The following is a 21,184-nucleotide window of genomic DNA, read 5'->3' as shown; positions in this document are numbered from 1 at the left end:
AATAAGAAAAAATGCAAGTTGGAGGAAATAGTTTGGTTATAAGTCACAGTGGAAGCAGACATGAGAAAAGGGGAAAGAAATCCCCTCTGCAAAAAAATATTTAATATTTTAGAATACCTTATCACACAATCAAGAAGATTGTCTTTTTCTCAGTACTGATTACAAACAACTTGGCACTGCTTCTTAAAAATAATTTAAAAAGGTGTTGCTCAATTACAGTGATTCAAAAAAAGACCAAGATTAAAGGTTGCTTTGCATGTGATTTAGTTACAGGTTCAGTGAGTTTCAACTAGGATTAGCTGGCAAGATCAAAATTAAAAATTACTGTATTAAATACTGAATCTCCTGTAGGGCAATGCACACTCAGAGAAAAAAAATCCCACTTATACTTAAATAATATTTTGGCATTTTACAAACTCTTTTAAAAGCAATTCTCTTCTGTATATAATATAGTACCCACAGGAGGGACTGTGCAAGAGAAAGAAAAGACTTACGTCTATATTTTCCTTTTCCTTCTTTAGCACTCCTGAACTTAATTTCCAATTATGGCCCAGGATCCTTGTATTTTATACTGTTTATCTTAAATTGACTTGATCTACTGCATGCAGTTTGGGATTTTGAATACATAAAACATATTTTTTACATAATAGCTTTTGTTCCTGGCCAAAACAAGTCAAGTCTGCTAGTCTGTTCAAGAACGAAACTCCATTCAGACCAGGAATTGGTCTGGTTGTCCCCCTTTGCAGTTTAAAGCAGAAATGGTTTACTTGTAGGGCTTTGACCAAACTGAGCACAATATCCCAAGTGAGGCCTAACCAATTTTAAGATTAATTCTTACATCCTACACTTCTAGCAACATCATGTAAGACTTGTATGGAGCTTTTGTAAATGTTCTCCTGTATTGTCTGGATGTCTGAAGAATTGAAGAGCAGTCTCAATAACTCATTCACAGCTCTTTCAACCTGTTCCTGTAAAGGTTCTTGGATCCTGCATAATGTAGTTACACATCATCTACTTATTTCTAAATCCATGATGCCAAACTTCTTAAAAACATTTTCAATAAGTAGCTGTTCTTTTTTGCTTCTTAAGCCTTATCTCCCTTTCTGTAAACTTTGTATTTAACTGAGGTGAGGCTGTTTAGTCTATAAATCCCATTTTCTGTGTTTTTTCTTATGAATGTGTTTTACATTTACAATTTTCCTATCAGTATGTACATTCCCTGCCCAAAGACTCATCTTGGTGAGTGGTCTTTTAAAAGTAAATGCTGGGGGGTAAAATAAAGCTCACTCAACACATTCTTACTCATACTGCATTTTTACAACCTATATATATATATTACCACCATTGCCTTTTTTACGCTTTGGGTGGACAAATAGGTGAATGGGTATTTCAATTTTGAACTAATTTTCAAATTTAAGAAATTTCATATTGTGTGTCAGCAGAGGTCAATTTAATTATGCAGCCCCCTAGAGTACAATGTATTTTTAAAGCACTGATCAGTCTATTTACTTAATGGCTTTGGCCTATAAAGCTCCTGGAATATGGATCTTAAGTTAGAGGAGTGATCTGACTTGAACTGCACCCCTGTGTCTCTTGTTTTAATGATTTTTAATGCCTTTTAAAAGAACGCATGCAAGAAACATCTGGGGAGCTTATTAGGAGCCGATTCCTGTATCTAATTATCAATATAGGAGTCTCTTCCTTCTTAAAATTAGTCACAGCCGGCAGAAAACAAAACGGTAGCAAATTACCTCTTTCCCACCAATTGCCTGCTGGGCAGCGCAAGGCACTCCTCCCCTACCAGAATGCATCGCATTCGCACAGGCACAAAACACAAGCCACTTCCCACCCTCTGGCAAATTCTCCTGTACCTAGACTTCATTTCAAGTTCATAAACGGTCTCCAGCAGACCTCAGAAATGATCCCATACCATGCTGTGAGGCTCCTGTGTGTACAGTGGATGTCGTTAGGAGTACAAAAAAAGTTTCTTTAATAAGTTTCAACCCTTTTTAGCTAGGTTTACGAAGATAATCTTAAATTCTGTTTTACCTAAAATTTATCTTTTCTACAGCTCCTTCAAAACATTAGCCATGAATTAGACCAAAAGACTTTCTAACATCGACATTCCTGGTTCCTGTAGTGGATCATGGGGAGCTTTTGAGGAAGACTGGGTACTGTTAGGGGAGGTGTAGGCTGCTTCTGCATTGACCATAACATAAAGGGATACGTGACAGGAGTGAACTGCTTTATGTGCATTAAATGCAAGTGGCAGAATTTGAAACATTGCAAATATAATACCCAAGGCAAATTTAGAGAAGGATTTCCTGTGAATACTGTTTACGGGAAGTACACATAAAAAAACCTCACAATAAGTGACCTTTGATATGCATCTTTTCAATTTAGCATTAATATAAACAGAAAAATTGAGATACAGCTGTTATTTAGATCTGCACTTACATTTCCTGATCTGCTAACTGTTACCAATAAAAATCTTCTGTTTTTTAAACAGCTAGGAAATCTGGTAACCCCTTTCTTTTATCTACTGAAGACCAATTTCTGTCTCAGAATGGCTAATTCGTAGGATGGCCAATGTTCCAGTTCATAACAGTTTGCTTGGCTAAATTAGAACTGTTTTAACTTCTCCAGCTGTATAACTCTCCAAGTCTCTTGTGTTAAGATCTTTTTCCTCAGGCACGTTATCTGTTAAAATTTTAATTTGCTGTCTACATTGATAGAAATATGTCAAGCATTTAACAAACTTCTAACTTCCATTATTCAAAGGTACTGTAATATATTTTAATTTAAACCTTCATTTAACAACTTACATTAACTTAGAAGAAATTCTCATTTACATCAGTGACTTTAAGAAGTACCTTGCTCCAGGGTACAACAGCAGGGGTACAAATTCAAAGGATTTGAAGCCACAAGTCTCTGGACAGGTGTTCAAAGCCACTCACTACTCCTCCACAGTACTATCACTAAAGTCCTCACTTCCTCTGAATTAGCATTGCCCATAAGATTCCTGGATCAGAATTCTTCTTAGAGAAATTTTGCAAACACAATGTCATTTATGTAGTGTGACTACCTATCTAAAAGGCTCAGTGATGACGCAGAAAATACATAAGTCTTTATATTTTCTTCTCTACCTATGTGTCAACAGATTCATTTACAACTGAAATGTATTTCTACCTCACCCAGCAACTACCACCAACTTCCTGGAATAATTAATTTCAGTAAAAATGTTTTCATCGTTGAACATCACCAGCTGGAATCAGGCTTCAGAAATGTGTACTGGAGCACTATTTTGGAAAGCTTTGTCTAAATACAAGTCTTTACTTGCTAGTATTTAATGCTCAATGCACATCCATTCTTTTTGCTTTACAGGGATCTTGTTGAAAATAGACTGAGTTGCATTAAAATACTACTGTACAATTGAGTACTGGTACCAGTATTATTTATTGTATTTTAATTTCTTTTAATTACAATTCAAAGTGTGGTGACATTACCGAATCACTCCCCTCTGATGCACATAAAAACTTACTAGGGTTTGCACTGCTGCTCTCTAGTTCATGCCATTTAATACCTTCTTACTCAGGACAGATAGAGCCTTACATGGATATTCATGTAGATATGTTGTCTCTATCCCCTTACTCCAAACACACTATCGAGTAGTCCGACTGACCTCAAGGACCTGTCTTTGAAACAAGTCCGCTTGTTGATGTGTTCATGGTATCCATAAAAGGGCATGAGCTTTTTAAGTCAGTGATAAAGGAAAACCCCTGTATTACTCCCCCTCCTGCTGATAACTGTTCACAGAAATACATAATTCAGATACTAGTCCTGTTTGTCTACTGTATTTGTTTGAAATGGGTCTCTTGATGTTAGCAGACTTGCTTCAGCATCTGTATTGCAAGACCTTATGAAGGAGGGCAAATTATATGCATTTTAAATTTTATTACATTATTTTTATTAATTCCTTTTTTTCCCCAAGTGGAAATTTACTGGGCTGAATTTCACAAATGATGGCCTTGTGTCCCAGTAAGATGTAGAACTGGAAGGAATGTACTAAAAGAAGCATTATAGAATTAAAAAAAAGGTCTACCTCATAAGACACCAGAATTAAGACAGTAACTCGGCTACATTCGGTTAGAAATATATTTTCTGAGGATGACATTGCTGTCTCTCAAACAGGAGAAAAACAGCAATACCAGTGAGGTGGACAGATAGCTACAAAAAAAGAAAAATAATCCACACTCAAAGTTAGAGAGGTGTTGTTTAATAAAAAACACACAATTCCCAGTGAAGGTTTGCGTTCGCTGAAAGGTTGACAAATGTTTATCATTTTGAACTAGAGAGAATTCATGCTTGGTTGATTCTACTATGGTCAGATATTTACCACTTCATTAACCATATCTGTCTGACCTCAGCAATCTGTAGGCAGTGCACACAGTAATTATTGTGAAAACAAGTGTATTCACACCACATTTCAGGAATATGGTACTATTAGGTCTTGATTTCTCCATAGTATTGGGATCTCTCATTGTTCCCATTCCCTACACGCAGATGAGTCTCCGGTTTAATTTCCTGCTTTCAACAAAAAACCCAGCTGCTGTGTTCTAATGGCCTTCCTAGGCATGAAGGGAAAAAATTGGAAGTCTTCCATTTGGAGTTACCATGGCTGTAATATTAGTTGGCTGTTACTGGAAGTCAGGCTTTAGTGTACATGTAAATTGTGAGCTCCAAAACGGCTTTTCAAAATGAACATGAACCAGTGAGCACAAGCAAAAAGTATGGGAAAGTGCATTTAAAACTGAAAAGAGATGACACTTCTTGACCAAAGGGATTGTGGTATCAAACAAGCTACCCAACCATGCTGCTAGCCAATACCCTGGCTTGTTTTAAGAAATGTCTGGTATGGAGCTGGCAAGATGGGTCAAATGTCCTGCTCTCATTCGTAACCTTTCTTACATTTTTGTGTTGAATCTTGCCAATGTTTCTTTGAAAATTAAGTCATGAAACTTAACTGTTTTTAACCTAGTATGGGATTTATCACCTACACAGTATCCAACATACCTTAGCTGAAGAACATAAATCAAAAGTAGGACTTACTATCAAAGCACACTGCTTATGGGCCTGCTAATGGTCTTCTGCTATTATGGCAGCTCTCAGGTGCAAATACCAGTTCTTATTTACACTTCAAGTTACACTTAAATTTAGGCAGTGTGTTGCTCTAAAGTTGTGCCTTTGATAAGCATTTTAACATTTTTATTTTAACTAAGAAGACCTACAAAGGTTATAAATACAGATGCTGGACTGTGTAACAGATTGGAATGGGTACAGTTTTTAACATCCTGACAGGTTTTTAAAATTATATAAATCCAGGGCAATCAACTTCAAGATGTTTGCTTCCCCTAAAAGTAGGGGTGTGTCCTTGAAACTGCTGTCGATTGGATGTCGCTCCCAGCTGCTAGAGACACTCCAGACCTTGACAAAACAGAAGAGCCTGCCGCTGGTTTTTCTCCAGCAGCTGGAGCTCTAGACAGACAGCAGCATCAAGGACACACTCCTACTGTGCTGAATGAAAGCTGACAACTTGAAAGTGGCTGCACTGGACTCATGCACGGCTAAAAAGTTTTCAAAGGGAGAGCAAGTGAAGGAAAAAAAAATCCAGGCATGCTTCTTAAACAGCTGTGACAATGTGATGATGTATAATGTTTCATTTCTAGTTAATGAATCCCACTCTTTAAAACTGCTGCAATCTTTACAAAAACAGTGCTTTCTGCTTCAGCCATGGTACATTAGTGATGTAATAAGCATACTATTTGGTAAACAAAAGTAAACAATGAATTTACTCCCAAAAATGAATTTACTGTTGCTGTTGGACCTTCTATCTAAGGCGTCTGTCTGCTTGTAAACCACAGGGGATGGCTCTAACAACTGCACACCTGCACTCAGTGAGTCGTGCTTCTAAAATAAGAGAAGGAATGTAGCTGCTGTGCCAATGCTGAATCCCATAACTTCTGGATAACAGACACTTCTGGAATAAAATTCAAATCAGGCACATTTGAGCATGAGACAGGAAGCAGCCAATAAACAATGAAGTCAACATGGTTCATCAAACCAGAGGTGCATTAACCATGTCCAACAAAACAAATATACTGCAGGTATGGTTAGCGTGAAGTACTGTTAAAGACTGCTGTGTCGAGTACTGCAATGCCACCAAGTTTAATTGTGACATCACAAGGGTATACAACACAGCTCCCAGGATTCCCCAAACAAACCATCTGTCACTTTCACCCAGAACCTATGCCACAGAAAGGCAAAAAGATCAGTAAAGGTGTTTAAAATCACAATAAAAAACGTAAGTGTAAAATGTTTCCCATTGTGGTTCACATTTGCTTGACACTCTGTTAAAAAAGCTGGACTGCACTGAACCACAGCTGTCAATCTTAAAAGAAAAAGAAAACAGAAAACAGGCTAAATGACAGTTAACACTGCCTCCTCTTGGTTTTCAATTTTACGTCTCACTTGACATTAGTTTCCCACACGCGAACACAGTATTCTTATGAGTAGCTACCCATCCTTATTTTATATAGCTTTTATTTCCCAAGCGATCGTGTTTGGGTTCTTCACCTCAAAGATTCCATATTCAGACGAAGACAATCTTATTAAAGATTAATTGTCTCAGAGTTTAAAAGGATAATGTTAATCAGTGTAAAAGCAATTAGTCTCTGGGAAGATCAGTGGAGACTGAGCCCTGAAGGCCAGAAAGTGCTGGTTATCTAATGGCTTTTGGTGCATCCAGCAGTTCTTTATAGGTGGTTTGTGATCCCTTTTACTGTAGGGGTGCACATGTAATTACAGTGCTATCAGAGAGCACTGCTTCAAGGGATCAGTGTGACATGCTGATTCTACTGTTTGCACAGCAGGTTTGCACAGAGAGAAGAACTGGGTAGCATGTTAAGTGTACCTTTTAGAGGACACATACAGTTAGTGGACAAAAAATGGAAACAACAAATGAAGTCACTTAATAAAGATTTGGGCCACAGTACGGCCTGTATGCAAAGTGTCACAGAGTCTGTATGCGTCTGGAATTCTGTCAATGTGACACCATGTTCCCCATACAAAAGTCAATCACACTTGGCTATAGAGGTGGAAACGTTGCTTGATTGAGATCAGATCTGGTGACTGTAAAGGCAATGACATAAAGGAAACATCACAAATCATGCTCATCACACTGGGGTTGACCACATGTTTTCTGTGGAGATGGTCATCCTGGAAGAAGGCCTTTGGGGCAGAAAAGAAACACTGCAACATGGGGCAAAGACGCTTACTCAGTACCATTAAGAATGTTTCATGTGTGCTACACTACCATTCTTCCCCATGCCGAAATAAAAGTAATTTCAGCCTGGTGCTACACGGTTCCTCAGCTGTCTATGCCAGGAGCAATCTGGGATAGGACTTACCTTTGGCAGCATAGGAGTGGCTCTCTTGCTCTTCTTCTCCGAATTGGGGTCATCCAGCTGGTCTGGCTCAAAAGTGTACAGTTCAGTGAGCTCGTTCATCGTGAAGTGACGCTCAATCTGCTGTTGGTCCACTACGCGGAACGAAAGAGACTGCTTGGCAACCTGTCTGTCATAAATTTTCTCCTCCATGGTTCCCTACAGAAAAAAGGTGGAAGAATCATTTCTTATGTGATTTAAGTCTGTGCTGGCAAAATCAATAGATTTGCGGTCACCTTCTTCATGCTGGGAAACTAGCCAAAAAGCATAAACAAAAATAATCATTTCCTGCACATATTATATATAGCTTCTGAAAAAGTAAACATTTTTATAGCATTTGCTCACACAAGCAGGATAAGACAAATCATTTTCAAGGATTAGAGCAAGCAGGTGTATTTATGCTATTCAAAACACTGCTTTAAGTTACATTATAGTGCACAAATGATTCATTATTAGATGAAACTTTAAATGGGACCAGGCTGCAATACTATAGTCAAACTAAGAAAAATTATTTTTAAAAACATAAGTCAGTTAAACATGAGTTGTAACAATTACAATTGAGAGGAGGCCATTCATCACGTTTAGTCTGTTTTTTACTGAATAACGGATCCAAGGAACTCCCCCATTTGTTTCTTTAAAAAATCCACTGTATCTGCTAGAATAACATTCCATATTCTACAAATGCAGGAAACCTTTTTTGAGAGCAGAAAATTAATTCATTGCAGAGATCTTAAAAGTGGAATAATGCACATATTTATCATTAAATCACTAAAACTGCTAACAAGTAACAGTTACTCATTTCTGCTCAAAAAAAATTTTTAAATCTCGACCATATCTTAGTTTCTCCAACTTTTTTAAATTCATGACAATGAACCGATGAATGGTTTTTAACAATACAATACTACACAGTTCTCATATAGATATAGCGGTTTAGTAGACACCATAACTCACAGTTTACTACAAGGGCATTTACAACACAAATAACACCTATGGGAGCAGATAATAACAGCCAAAACTTTAAAGTTATTTATAGATATGGGATATGGTATATTACAAGGCTATTATAGTAACTGTGACTGATTTAGTATGTACCTGTGAGATGTAGTTTTTTAAAACAAATGTGATAAAAACATCACAGGATGTTTAATCCTACTTGTTATTGTTAATTACATGTTTTCTTTAGAACCTATTAGGTGTCTGAGAAATTATTAGTTCTTGTGCTATATACCCTGTTCTTCCATTTTAACATCACAAGATATAAACAGCTAGAGAGCAACATCTCGTGTTAAAAGAAAATTCACAGGGAATAAGAGCATTATTTAAACTTAAAATAGTTGAGCTCATAACATCAAATATTTTCTTACCTTATCTGGGTAAGTCTACATTTACTTAAGATATTTAGGAGAAAATGTTTACAATATTTTTACAAGAAATTTAAATATTCTTTTTTTATAGAAATATTTTTCTTTCATAACATTTCAATCAAAGTGGTATCTAAAGATATTCATCAGTAAAAGCCCCTCAATAAGAAATGTTAGTATCTTTCAGGATAAAGTTTATGTCCAGTGGCTATATATCACATTAAGATATGAGAATTACCTGAGCCAGAAATCTGTACACAAACACAGTTTTTGTTTGGCCGAAGCGGTACACTCTGAAGATACTCTGAATGTCGTATGACGGGTTCCAAGAGGCATCAAATATAATTACTCGGTTTGCAGCAACCAAATTGATCCCAAGAGATCCAGCTCTAGTGGAGATGAGGAACAAGCGCCCCCTAAAAGAAAAAGAAAGAAAGAACTGTATAGAAGGACAAGTGGAAATGAAAAACCTCAGCTTACACATGCTGCTGTTGAAGTATATTTCAGAGACTTCGTACTGAAAAACTGCAGATTTTAACAAAACTTTACACACAAGTTAAAAATCAAGCAGGGTTGTCAATTAAACTTTTAAAACTTTTGACTTTCTGAAGTTTCTTAAGGGAGTCCTTAGTAAGGACGTGATTTCAATAGACACACCAAATAAAAATATCCTGGGGGTCATAGTAATGTCCAAGTACATGTCTCACATTAAGGCAATCACTGTTCAAGCAAAATAACCTGTAGTTCATGCTTTTAAGGTGTGCAACTGTGAAGCAAACAACAAAGATTGAGAACTGTAGATTCACGACACTAAAGCACCTCAGGCCAGTTAACAGCAAAAACAGACTGGTTGAAGAAGTGCCAGGTGATTTAAACCCATCCTTCTAAAGCAGCTCTTTGGCCCAATGTATGCTTACTGTGCACAATGTGTTTTGTTTTTATCATTATTCGTTTCTGTGCATGGATTTTTCAGTGCTCAAATAAAAAAAAACTTGTCAGCTCAAAAATCTTAACCGAGTTGGTGAATTATACATACACAATAAATCTGAGATAGATAATAGATACTGTAGATAGATAACAGCTAGTTCGGAGATATGTAGTGTGGTTACAAATCAATGAAGACTGGGCTGACTGCTGTGTTATGAACAAGCAGTAGAGGTAGGCAAAGTATGGCACTGCTATAACATTTTGTCTATGATTGTCACTGCATAGTGAATAGAGAAAACCATTAGAAAAAAAACCCATCCAGTTTGCCCTTGTTGAGGTTTGTGATAAGGCAGTTGTCAGCAGAGAATCCTTCAATGCAAACTAGTAAAATAAAAGTTTTTGATTCTATTTTCAGAGCGAGAGCACTGATAAAGGGCATTTATGAGGTGCACTAGATACTAAGCATATTCTTTAAACATACAAAGCCCTGCACTAAGATCCGAACAAGGAAGCTGAAAGGCAGGTATGGATTTGTTAATAAAATGGGTTAGATTCAAGTTTTAGGTTTTCAACAGTAACAATTTAAACACTGATCTGTTAGCAGAGTCTCTTAGCTAGCAGAGCAAATGGTTTCTGGAATGAGATACTAACAAGTAACATTAACTATACTGTATGTGAATACAGTATTAACCATTTCTGCAATAAACCAACATCGCTGTACACAGTTTACAGCTTTGATGTTAAATCACATACATTTACATATCTTTAATATTTACATTACAGAATTAAATATTTTTTATATTTTTATTGCCTTTCTATATTAACATTTTATACCTGCTGTTATACAAGGTTCCATAAAATGCACAACCGCTTGATGTCATAGGTTCAAACAATAAAATCAATAAAATACAATAAACAAATATTTATTTGACATATTTTAATAAAGCTTATCAGTAATTAATACAGAAATCATATTGATTTGTCCAGTTGTTTTAACAATCTGAGCAGCCTCTTTGCACTAGGAGAAATTATTGCAAGTATGGATAAGATATTATAAGCACAGTTTTTGGAATTAATGTTGCCTAATCAGTATTTCATCCAGAGTTTTGTAAACAGATCCTGTCACCCTGACAGTAGCCACTGTTCACATGTGCTATGAGATCATCATTTGAGAATTATTAACAAATTGGAAATATACAGTTATATCTATCTCATATACTTTTGGAGTCAGAAGCACACACAGCTAAGCTATAGTATGTGGATGTTACATGTGGTTCTGAATACAGGCCCTCAAAAAGCACCCATTTTGTTTACCAAGAAGGTGTAGAAAACTGTACCTAAAACAATGCCTTGATTGGCATAAAGAGGCTTTTAGAAGGCATCATTGCATTGCATAGGATAAATTAAAAAGATTACCTGGCATTGCTTATATCATTGAAATCCTCAGCCCACTTCTTCCTTGTCATTGCGCTAGTGGAGCCATCAAGACGGTAATAATCAATATTTCTGAACCATTTTCCTTCACCTGCCATCATTAAACAAAAATAATGTGATTAATATTTTTCCCATCAACAAAACCCTGGTGACTTCAAGAAGGTTGCTTTACATTAATTTTATTTGATACACTGGGTTTGTTTTCTAAATCCTTACATTGTACAGGAAATGCCTGCACTGAACAAGACACAACATGGAATGTAACAAAACACTGGAAATGTTGCAGTAAAGAGAATTAGTAATAGCCATGCTACAGAATTCAAGCATTTCTCTTTTCCAGTGAATGACTGGTACTTCAAAACTCTAAACTCTGCTCTTACTAAGGGCAACAACAATAAAAAATGCATTTTTGCATTACAGTGCATGGAGCTAGCAGAAGTCACATTTCTGAGATATTTAGCCAGAAATGTCCAGGTATTTGACCTTGTCGTTCTAACATTGACATACCTCTTGTAGATATCAAATTGTGTATATTTCACTTCTCACAGTGCCCTGCTCATTATGGAAAGACAATTCTTTGAGCTTTGTAAACTGTCTCTTATCTTGTCTTGTAACCTGAGACATCCACAATAGCCAGACACCCAAGTGGACAAGCACTTCTACTAATATTTAACAGGAAGGCCATTAAGCCTTTTGAGGTATGGTACAGAGGAAAACTGGACTCAAGGCAGGATCAATAGAGTAATACGAAAATTACACAGAACAAAGAAAAGAGGAACAGAGGAAGAGAGAAGTTTTAACATCATAAGAGCTGTACACTTCCAAAGGAACTTCTGTTTTTGTGTAGGGACTGTTGCCTTTTATGAGTCTTTTTACTGGTAGAAAGTGGCATACTAAGATTGCCAATATTAATTTTTGTGTTGTGTGTCATATTGGGGTACTTCAAAGATCTATTTTAGTGCCACTTCTGTTTAATCTATATATTAATGATCTCCCACTTTTATATCCTGCAATTGATATGCTGTACACTGATGACACAGTTCTTTATCTCCATGCAAAATCCAAACAAGTAGTTCATAAATCAGATATCAGAAGTGAGATCTTTCAAATTCATGCCTTATGTTAATTGTAAGCAAAATAGTCTGTATATACTTCTTTCTAGAAAAAACAGTTACATGAACTTGATATTACTGTAAACAGTGAATGTACTGTAAGTTGTGTCTCATTTTAAATATCCTGGGATTGTTACTGATTTAAATCATACATTCAAGAAATTTGTGAAAAGATTGCAAATAGTTAGATATCATCTTATGAACTGAAAATACTGCTTAATTATATATGCATTCAATGATCATATCACCTTTTCTGTATTGTATAACAAGTTAGTCACAAGCACAAAATACTATGATATGTGTCCTGTATACACTGTACAATAAAACACTGAAACTACTGGATGAGAAACCAGCATATTACCTCCACTGCAACCCAATGAACAAGTACAATCCATAAACATGATAATTTCATGTATTCTGCAGATGCCTGTCAGGTTTTCAGAAACTATCTTAGCCCCCTTCTTTGACACATTTTAAATCACTCTGTTCTAACAATATCAGAAACAGAAGTGCCAAAACTAGCAGGGACTGGTGCAGTATAGAGCCACAGTATTTGGAAAGAGCAAAACTAAAGTGAAATCATGACTTAAAGCAAATCCATTTTAATATAATAATAAGATTAATAATATTAATCATTAACCTTTGGATGTCTCTTTTAATGACTAACAATGCCAATGATCTTGACAAGTGGTTGACTTCTAATGTAACTCTTGCAACCTTTAATATATTTATAAATTTACCATGTACTTTACTATCTTTAAAATCTATTTATCATACGGTATGGTTTTGTGTGGTTTTATATGTATTTTTTATATATATAGTTTTTCCTACCCTGGGGCTACAGATGTAAAGTAGCTTTTCAGCTAAACTTATAATAATGTCATTTTTTATGTGCTGTAATCACCAGGCTAAACTCAATCTCTTACTGGTTTAGTGATGAGGTTGATTAGGAAGTGATTTAGTCCTGAGCTGAGCCTTTATTTTACAAGACACACATTCCCACAAGCCGGGTTTTATTTTTTCTGGTATGTGTAACAGCTCAACTCTAAGATTCACACTTTTGTACATGTTTGTGTTTTTGTCTTTAACATTTTCTGCCTGGTTTTTATTTGTCATCTACCTGTGCCAGGCAACAAAGTACTTAATAACTTGTAAGTGTTCTGCTCAGTATTCCCTGACAACAGGTGCCATTATTATTTTTTACGATTTGCTTCCCAAGCATTCTGGTGCTTCAGATAAGTGTCACAAGTCCTCTTTATGCACTTTTTTCGAGTCATTAACAGTTGGAATATAGCGAACTCCGTACAAAGGGTTGACTATCAGAAAACAGTTGTGAGATCCTTGTGTAACAGCTTATTTGGTGCCGTTGGGGTGCAGATAACTAACAAGAATTGAAAAAGTTTTTTACCATACACATCATGTTCCATAGGTTATAAAAATTATTTCAGAGGCTAATTTTTCCCCATATTCAAAACGCATACATGCACACAAATTCACTCTCTGCACATTACTTTTCAATTCTATTCAGAAATATGTGTAGAGAAATGCGAACTGCATACTATACTTATAGATAACACTAAACAAGCAACATATTTCTGTATCTGTACCAACCACCTGTTAAAGATTGTCTATCAGTCGAAAAAAAAGAAAAACAACCTGCTTAAAAATATTGGTAAACTCACTTTGTCTGCTTCTTATGGAGGACAAATGAAAATGTAACAATATTGACAATCGTGATGAGCCCTAACAGTTACAGGTCACTGTGGCATAGGGAACGGTCTTGCAATCAGTTCTCCAGTTAAAAAGTCTTTCTTGTGGGCCTGAAGAGAAGTGTATGTACGCTCAGATACTTGTCCAGAAGGCACTGAGCCCTTCCTATCACTCAGTTAACCCTGGACTGTGTTCGCATTCTGTGTTTCGGCATGTTTCTAATTACTGGACTGTGATCTTTTCATTAAATTGCAAACCCTTAAGCAAACATTTTTAGGGGAATTAAAAAAAAAGTCAAGGTCTAATCATTTTGGAAATGAAAGCAAAAACAGCTGCTGCAGTTTAATTAGGATGTGAAAGAACACCACCACACACCAGATGCTCAGGGTGGAAAAAAATTATACATGTATATAATATACAAAGACACTCTGGCTGAAGTCAAAGTTTGTTTATAAAGCCTATTCCCTGAGGCGATTTATTTTCACTTTTGCACTGGTGTGTATAAGAGCCTATGAACTGAGTGATATATTGTCAAGTTAGAAGGAGACCAGAGGAGATGAGCTCACGTTAGGCAAGGCTGGGAAAAATTGGAAAAGCAGCTCTAAGAATGTGTGAGACAGTCTGCAATTGGCAGACTGTGTAAAGAATTAAAATACCCAACTGCATCTTATATTACAGTGAACTCTACACATTCATTCATATTGAGTCCATGTGCATTTATTATCGATGATTTATAAAAAAGTGACACTAAATAACACACATGATGAGTCAACGCTTTAATCGACAATGATTTCAAGATAGTTTGGATTAGTGTTATTTCATTTTCATATGGATGCATCTCCAAAAAACCAAAATGAAAAAAATGTGTTGCTTGAAGTCAATTTCCAATTTCCTTTCACATGACAACAGCCATTACTGATATCTCAGGATATCTAAACTGGATTACTGAAGTCCCAGGCCAGGACACTGTGACCCCTCTGGTTAGATGCCTAGAGAATATATCTACCTCTTTTAAGATATCCACTAGCCAGTAAGAGTAGACACTATTTCCTCTCCTATCTTCCTTGGATCTGGATTGGGATCTGTCCAGACTAAAGGCTAGGACTCTAGCAGGATTAAGGATATGAATAAGGGCATCTGCACATAGCTGCAGGGGAGCATAATATACACTCCCTCCTGCTGGTTAACATGGATGGGGGTTATGTGACCAGGAAGGAGAGCGGTTAGTGGGTGGCAACACTGCTGGCAGCTGCCTATATTGAGTTCAAGCCTTTTCTGGGAAGCTCCAGCCAAGGATCAAAGGTAATTAAGACTTATGTTCAGCTCAAAACAGTAGCAATGATCCCAGCCAAGGGAAACACAGGTGCACCTTCAAAAAACAGCACGATAAAGGACAGAACTCTAGTAAAAGCTCATCCATTTCAGTGAATATTATTATAAATGAGGCCTACCCTTGGAGAAAAGGCTGAAGCAGCTGGATTAAGAAACACCAAAACATCATTAAACCGCATAATTAAAAGCATATACAACATATGTCATGGAGTTAATAAAGCCAAGGAAGAATTAAAAGAATATATTTTTTAATTGAACACTAATGTTAACTAGAGATCTGCAAAAATAGCAATCTGTTAATTGATGCCAAGCAAGTTGATACAAAACTACAAAACAGAATGGGGAACAGGACAGGCCTAAGAGAAACTTCACAGTCAGTGTGCTCGAATTCCAAGGCTAAAGCGATGGGGTGACATCCATACATAATGGCTATCAGTTTAGTTAAGAGAAAACTGTACCACACAAATCATAGATCAATAGAACTCTCCTGTTCTTCTTTACCATTCCTGCCTCAAAAGGTCAGCCTGTATTAGAAATGGCTCCATTTTGGTCCTGACCAAGGCTGTTTTTGTAACAGTGTGTTGGCCCTTGGGAAGGTACAACCTTAGATGAAACTGACCCTGACGCACAAAATACAGCAGCATCACTTTACAAGACCATCAAAGATCTTATAAAATGAACGGGTACATATTTTAAGGTGGCATACCTTTATATAGATCAGGCTTCCCCTCCTCTTTCGCCCTGTCAGCCAGCTCCAGAAAATCTTCAATCAAATCTAATGAGATTAGTGACTGGCTGAAGACAAGCCTGAAACCATAAATGAGCACAAAAAAGTAAAAAAAAAACAATTGTCTTGAAGCCACTTGGCATTTAGTTAGAAAAGGGATGACACAGGTTTATGAAATAAAGTAAATTCATCATCAGAAAGCACTTATTGCCAGCTAGGGTTCAAGCAGCACAGTGTTCACACCAGGGGATAAAAAAAAGAGTACAAAGTAGGATAACACCATGGATGGGAGGCCAGCCCCATAGATGCACATACTGTACTTACAGCATGTCCTGTTTTACAGAAAAAAAAACAATACACAAGACAACTGTAAATATATTTAGAACATAACCCCAATTTTTTTTTGTAAAAAAAATACCTCACCCTGTACTAGTGTTAAATCACAGACAATGTTTTTATCAGCCTAGAAAACACAGTGTATAGTGCACAAGCTAATAAAAAAAGATATTCATCTCGGTTTAAAAACAGCCACAGCAAGTGCTCCCCCATAAAAAGCTTAAATTACATCAATTAAGAATTAAAAACAGAAACCAAGCCAGGTGAGCCACATTCCTGCTACCAAATGGATCAGAAAGGCCTATATTTCACTATATTTGACAAGTGAAGCCCACAACGTTATGTCCGTTACATACACCCCTGCAGCACATAATGAGAGAACTGACGGGCCCATGGAGCCAATCAAAAGTGGCAGATAAAGAGGTGAAAGATGACTTATTGACTCTCAGGTCAGATACCCAAACTTTGTCACTTATCTGAAAAGGAAACCAATGTATAGAAGCAAATGCCAGAGTGCAGTATTTATTTATTTTTTTTCTACTCATCCCAGTAAGACTTTGCATTACAATTCTATTTTGCCAAATGTTTCCTGAAAGATCCCCAAAAATGCAACTTCACAAATTTGGCTGCGTAAAGTGTTCCAGACAGTCCCAATTCTCTTTGGAGACTTAAGTGTACAAGGTCTTAATCTGATTGTGACCTCAACCTCTTTCTCTCATTGATGAGACTCCACTGGGTTGACGTTGCTGGTCAATTCTTAGATTTGGAACTCTGGGGCTGCTCAGATATGTTCAGATTCCTAAAACAGAGAAGTTTGCAAAATGTGCTCCCAAAGCTATTCCTCTGAAAAAATTGCTTACCCACACTGTGGAGCGAAACAGCACTGTTTGGATAATACAGCAGAACTCAAATCAACCAAACTAGAAATGGTTATAATGTGGCTGAACACTGTTTACATATGAGAACATTTTTCAGATATAAACAGACCTAAAACAAACCATTTTGGCAAATAAAATACAGATGAGTGTTTCACATTATAATCTCCATGTGCAGCCACAACTTGTGCTGCAAATTCGACCTTCATTGCAACAGCTCATTATGACTACAAAACAGTCATAAAGCCCGCTGTGAAAAAAACCTTTAAAAAAATAGATTTTGTGTGTCAAAATGAAAGTCCCCAGACATGTTTTATACCATGATGGTTGTCCATATATATTCTGTGACCTTCTCTTTCTGTATACTATTCCTTAACACTTAACCTAAACTAGTCTATGTAGGATTTAGGTCAATTTAACCCATTACAGGTTTAGGCCACAAATTGATCCAATTAGCAAATAATGAGATCGATTATATAGTTGGGACTAAAAACATTAAGGTAGTTGAGAACACTACCCTGCTCCTTCTAAGAATGAGAACCTTCTATTTGAAGCACAAACCAAATTAGTTCCCAAAGCAGACCATACAAAGGAGGTATGAAAACAATGAAGCCTTACACTTTATCACCCACTTCCTCAGCCATTCGGAGAATTTCAAAAAGCAGGACCATCTTTCCGGAGTGCTCCAATATTTCAGCATCTGCCTCCGTGACAAAATCTTTGTGCCAGTCTGGGGAGGGACTTCCTGGGCCTGAACTTGAGGTAGGTTTACTAACTACATCAATCAAAAAGGAAGAAAAAGAGGAGTGAAAAACTGTTGTATAACTAAATTCAGCTCTTAAAGTCCATAAAAAAGATTTCAGACACTCCTATGTATATAGTGATTGAACTGGAAAGTTTTAAAAAGATTAAAAAATCTGACTTATATACACTTTTTGTATGCTCTTTATTATGCCTTTAGTTTTAATGCATATCACGTCACAATAAAATCCTTTAAGTCACAAAAACCTCTATAAGTAATATTTTTATTTAGAAGACATTTGTGTGGTATAGGACATTTTAGTTCAATACTCCTAGAAACTCTCAAAGGTATACTTTGCTGAACATGTCCTCAGAGTTGGAATATTCTTATGGTCATTGTTTTTTGGGGATTGCTAGAAGAAATCTAATGGCCTCAAGTCTGACTATCATGTTTTTAAAAGAACCTGGCTATACTGAGGCCAGAAGAGATGCAGTTGGTTTTGTCAATTAATTTAGCAAAAGCCACATTTAATCAAGGAGCATCCAATTTCTGAACTCATGTCACACAATTCAGAAGTTCAGGATATTGTAAGTGGATTGTATTAATCTAACTCACAAAACCTATAATGGGTGAAATCATACTATGGTTCTTTAAACTTATGAGCTGATTGAATTTGATAACTGAAACCACATTAAGTACATTAAACAAGCACAACTTTCGATTTCTCTGCTTTATTTCTAACTGAAATACAGCTAATAGATGTCATTGATTACTTATCCTCAAACAAGTTTGGCTTGCATTTCATTCTTCCAGTATGGTTTCTAATGTACATGTTTAGGTTTTGATTACTTTTACCATGTGTGGTAAAGGCGTTTGGCCGCCAAATACTATCTTAACATAAATTATCCATGACCTTTGTATGCTGTTTGAAAAATATTGAAGAGAACAGATGTCTACTGATTTGTAGAATGAATTCAGAGAGAATGTGTTTGGCTTAGGATGCAGAGATCACTAAAAAATCATTAATTGTACTTTCAAAGGAAGCTATGCACTTAAAAAAAAGATTATGCCCTAATTACATTACATTATCCCATTACAATAATACAAATATAAATGATCAATTCAATATGATGCACATTTGTTTTTACTGTATTAGTATATGCCGTGTGTGGTAACGATATCAATTTGGCAATGGCTTAAAACTTAATTTACAAGTTAATTTCCTTCAGTTTAAGGGCACATTTAAAATCCAAATCATGGGGATTATAGAGCCAGACGGTCAACCCTGCCTCGAGGGTGGTAAATGAACCTTTTGTTCTCCTACTGTGTAAACACGTTTTTTACCAAAACTAGCAGTGAGCTGCTTTTAGGTGAGCCCTAATTTTTCCATTGATCGGCCACACTGAGATATCCGAATTAGTCGTTCATAAATACTCCCAATAAAGCTCTAATATAAATCGTTCAATGAGCACACTCATACCGCCATGTCAGTGTCAAACCCAATTCAAACAATCAGAATTTATGGGTAAGCTGGTGTAAATACTGCTTTGCTTTTACACTGATGGCAGCCCCAAGGCACAGGGTTCTGGCTGTTTTAAAAGCACAGCTATCCAAGAAAGAGTGATCTCACCTTCTTCAACAGGCTCGGGTCTGTTCCTTCCTCCCTCTGGGTTGTCACCGCCTCCCCCACGAGACCGTGAGTTCCACTCCTTGATCACTTCCAGATCACTTCCACTGTCGGACCCCTCCGCGCTGCTACACTTCTTCCCTCTGCCCTTCTTCTTCTTGCTGAGAAGATCAGAATAAAGAACATCCACAGGTTTGGGGCAAAATACTCCAAATTTAGAACATCAGGAAGACTAAAAAGTAGAGGAGGCTGTGGGACTTGTGTGTTCATTCACAACAACTGTCTACTGAAAATACAAAAATTCCAGAGTGCTCATGGCAGCTCTATATTCCTGCAATACAACTGTATGCAAAGGTGTAGGCTCCCCTAGTCAAAGTGTATGTTTTAGTGAATCTCTTAAGTGGGGGGGGGGGGGGGAACGTTGAGGTGGAACGGACACCTCTGTGTGGTACAAACTTAAACATCTTACTATGGTCTTTTCAAACGTCTTTTAAATCAATGTCGAGCAAGATCTTAGTAAAATTCCCCACAAGCTGAGGAAAGACACTTTCTTTTGGGAAAAACTAAGTGGTTCCTCATGTATTCACTAAATTGATGTGTGGCTGTGTATAATTTACATATCACAACCTAATGGGACCCAGTACAGGCAAAGGGTTCTTATGTGAAAGAGTTTACCTCCTTAATGAATAAGGCCTTAAAGGCCAAAGGGGTTTATTTTCTGACATAACACACAAAACACACATTTTGTGGTTTCCAATGAGCTATTTTAAACAACTTAGACCAGATGTTAACAAACCCCTCTTCTCTATCACTACTACTCCTTCCTTGGAACGCAAGAATACCTTTTACTCTTCTCCTCTTCAGAGCTCAGACTCATTGAAGACTCTTCTGTATCTGACGCAATAAACTCTTCCATGCTGTCTTCGTCAAAGTATCCCTAAAGCAATGAAATGTCAAAACAATTTAATATTTTCAGACTAACATGTACAGTGCCTTGTGAAAGTATTCGGCCCCCTTGAACTTTTCAACCTTTTGCCACATTTCAGGCTTCAAACATAAAGATATAAATTTTTTATTTTATGTGAAGAATCACCAACAAGTGGGACACAATTGTGAAGTGGAACGAAATCTATTGGATTTTTGAAACTTTTTTAACTAATAAAAAAATGAAAAGTGGGGCGTGCAAAATTATTCGGCCCCTTTACTTTCAGTGCAGCAAACTCACTCCAGAAGTTCAGCGAGGATCTCTGAATGATCCAATGTTGTCCTAAATGACTGATGGTGATAAATAGAATCCACCTGTGTGTAATCAAGTCTCTGTATAAATGCACCTGCTCTGTGATAGTCTCAAGGTTCTGTTGAAAGCGCAGAGAGCATCATGAAGACCAAGGAACACACCAGGCAGGTCCGTAATACTGTTGTGGAGAAGTTTAAAGCCAGATTTGGATACAAAAAGATTTCCCAAGCTTCAAACATCCCAAGGAGCACTGTGCAAGCGA

The 21,184-nt window shown here is 36.8% G+C and overlaps 1 protein-coding gene across 1 annotated transcript in view; it reads right to left on the bottom strand.

Moving 5' to 3' along the window:
• Positions 1-21,184, bottom strand: part of atrx (ATRX chromatin remodeler) — a 105,147-nt gene that overhangs the window by 21,947 nt on the left and 62,016 nt on the right. Inside the window, exons 24-30 of the mRNA XM_015351067.2 lie at positions 20,528-20,622; positions 19,689-19,846; positions 17,935-18,091; positions 16,085-16,185; positions 11,207-11,315; positions 9,102-9,279; positions 7,467-7,661 (exon numbers count right to left, since the gene is read on the bottom strand). Of these exons, the coding sequence (XP_015206553.2) occupies positions 7,467-7,661; positions 9,102-9,279; positions 11,207-11,315; positions 16,085-16,185; positions 17,935-18,091; positions 19,689-19,846; positions 20,528-20,622 (993 nt within the window). The remainder of the gene's footprint in view (positions 1-7,466; positions 7,662-9,101; positions 9,280-11,206; positions 11,316-16,084; positions 16,186-17,934; positions 18,092-19,688; positions 19,847-20,527; positions 20,623-21,184) is intronic.

The sequence above is a fragment of the Lepisosteus oculatus genome, chromosome 8 (genome assembly GCF_040954835.1).
Source record: "Lepisosteus oculatus isolate fLepOcu1 chromosome 8, fLepOcu1.hap2, whole genome shotgun sequence".
Taxonomy (NCBI): Eukaryota; Metazoa; Chordata; class Actinopteri; order Semionotiformes; family Lepisosteidae; genus Lepisosteus; species Lepisosteus oculatus.
The sequence above is the reverse complement of the archived record's forward strand: the minus strand, read 5'-3'. Positions and strand labels throughout refer to the sequence as shown.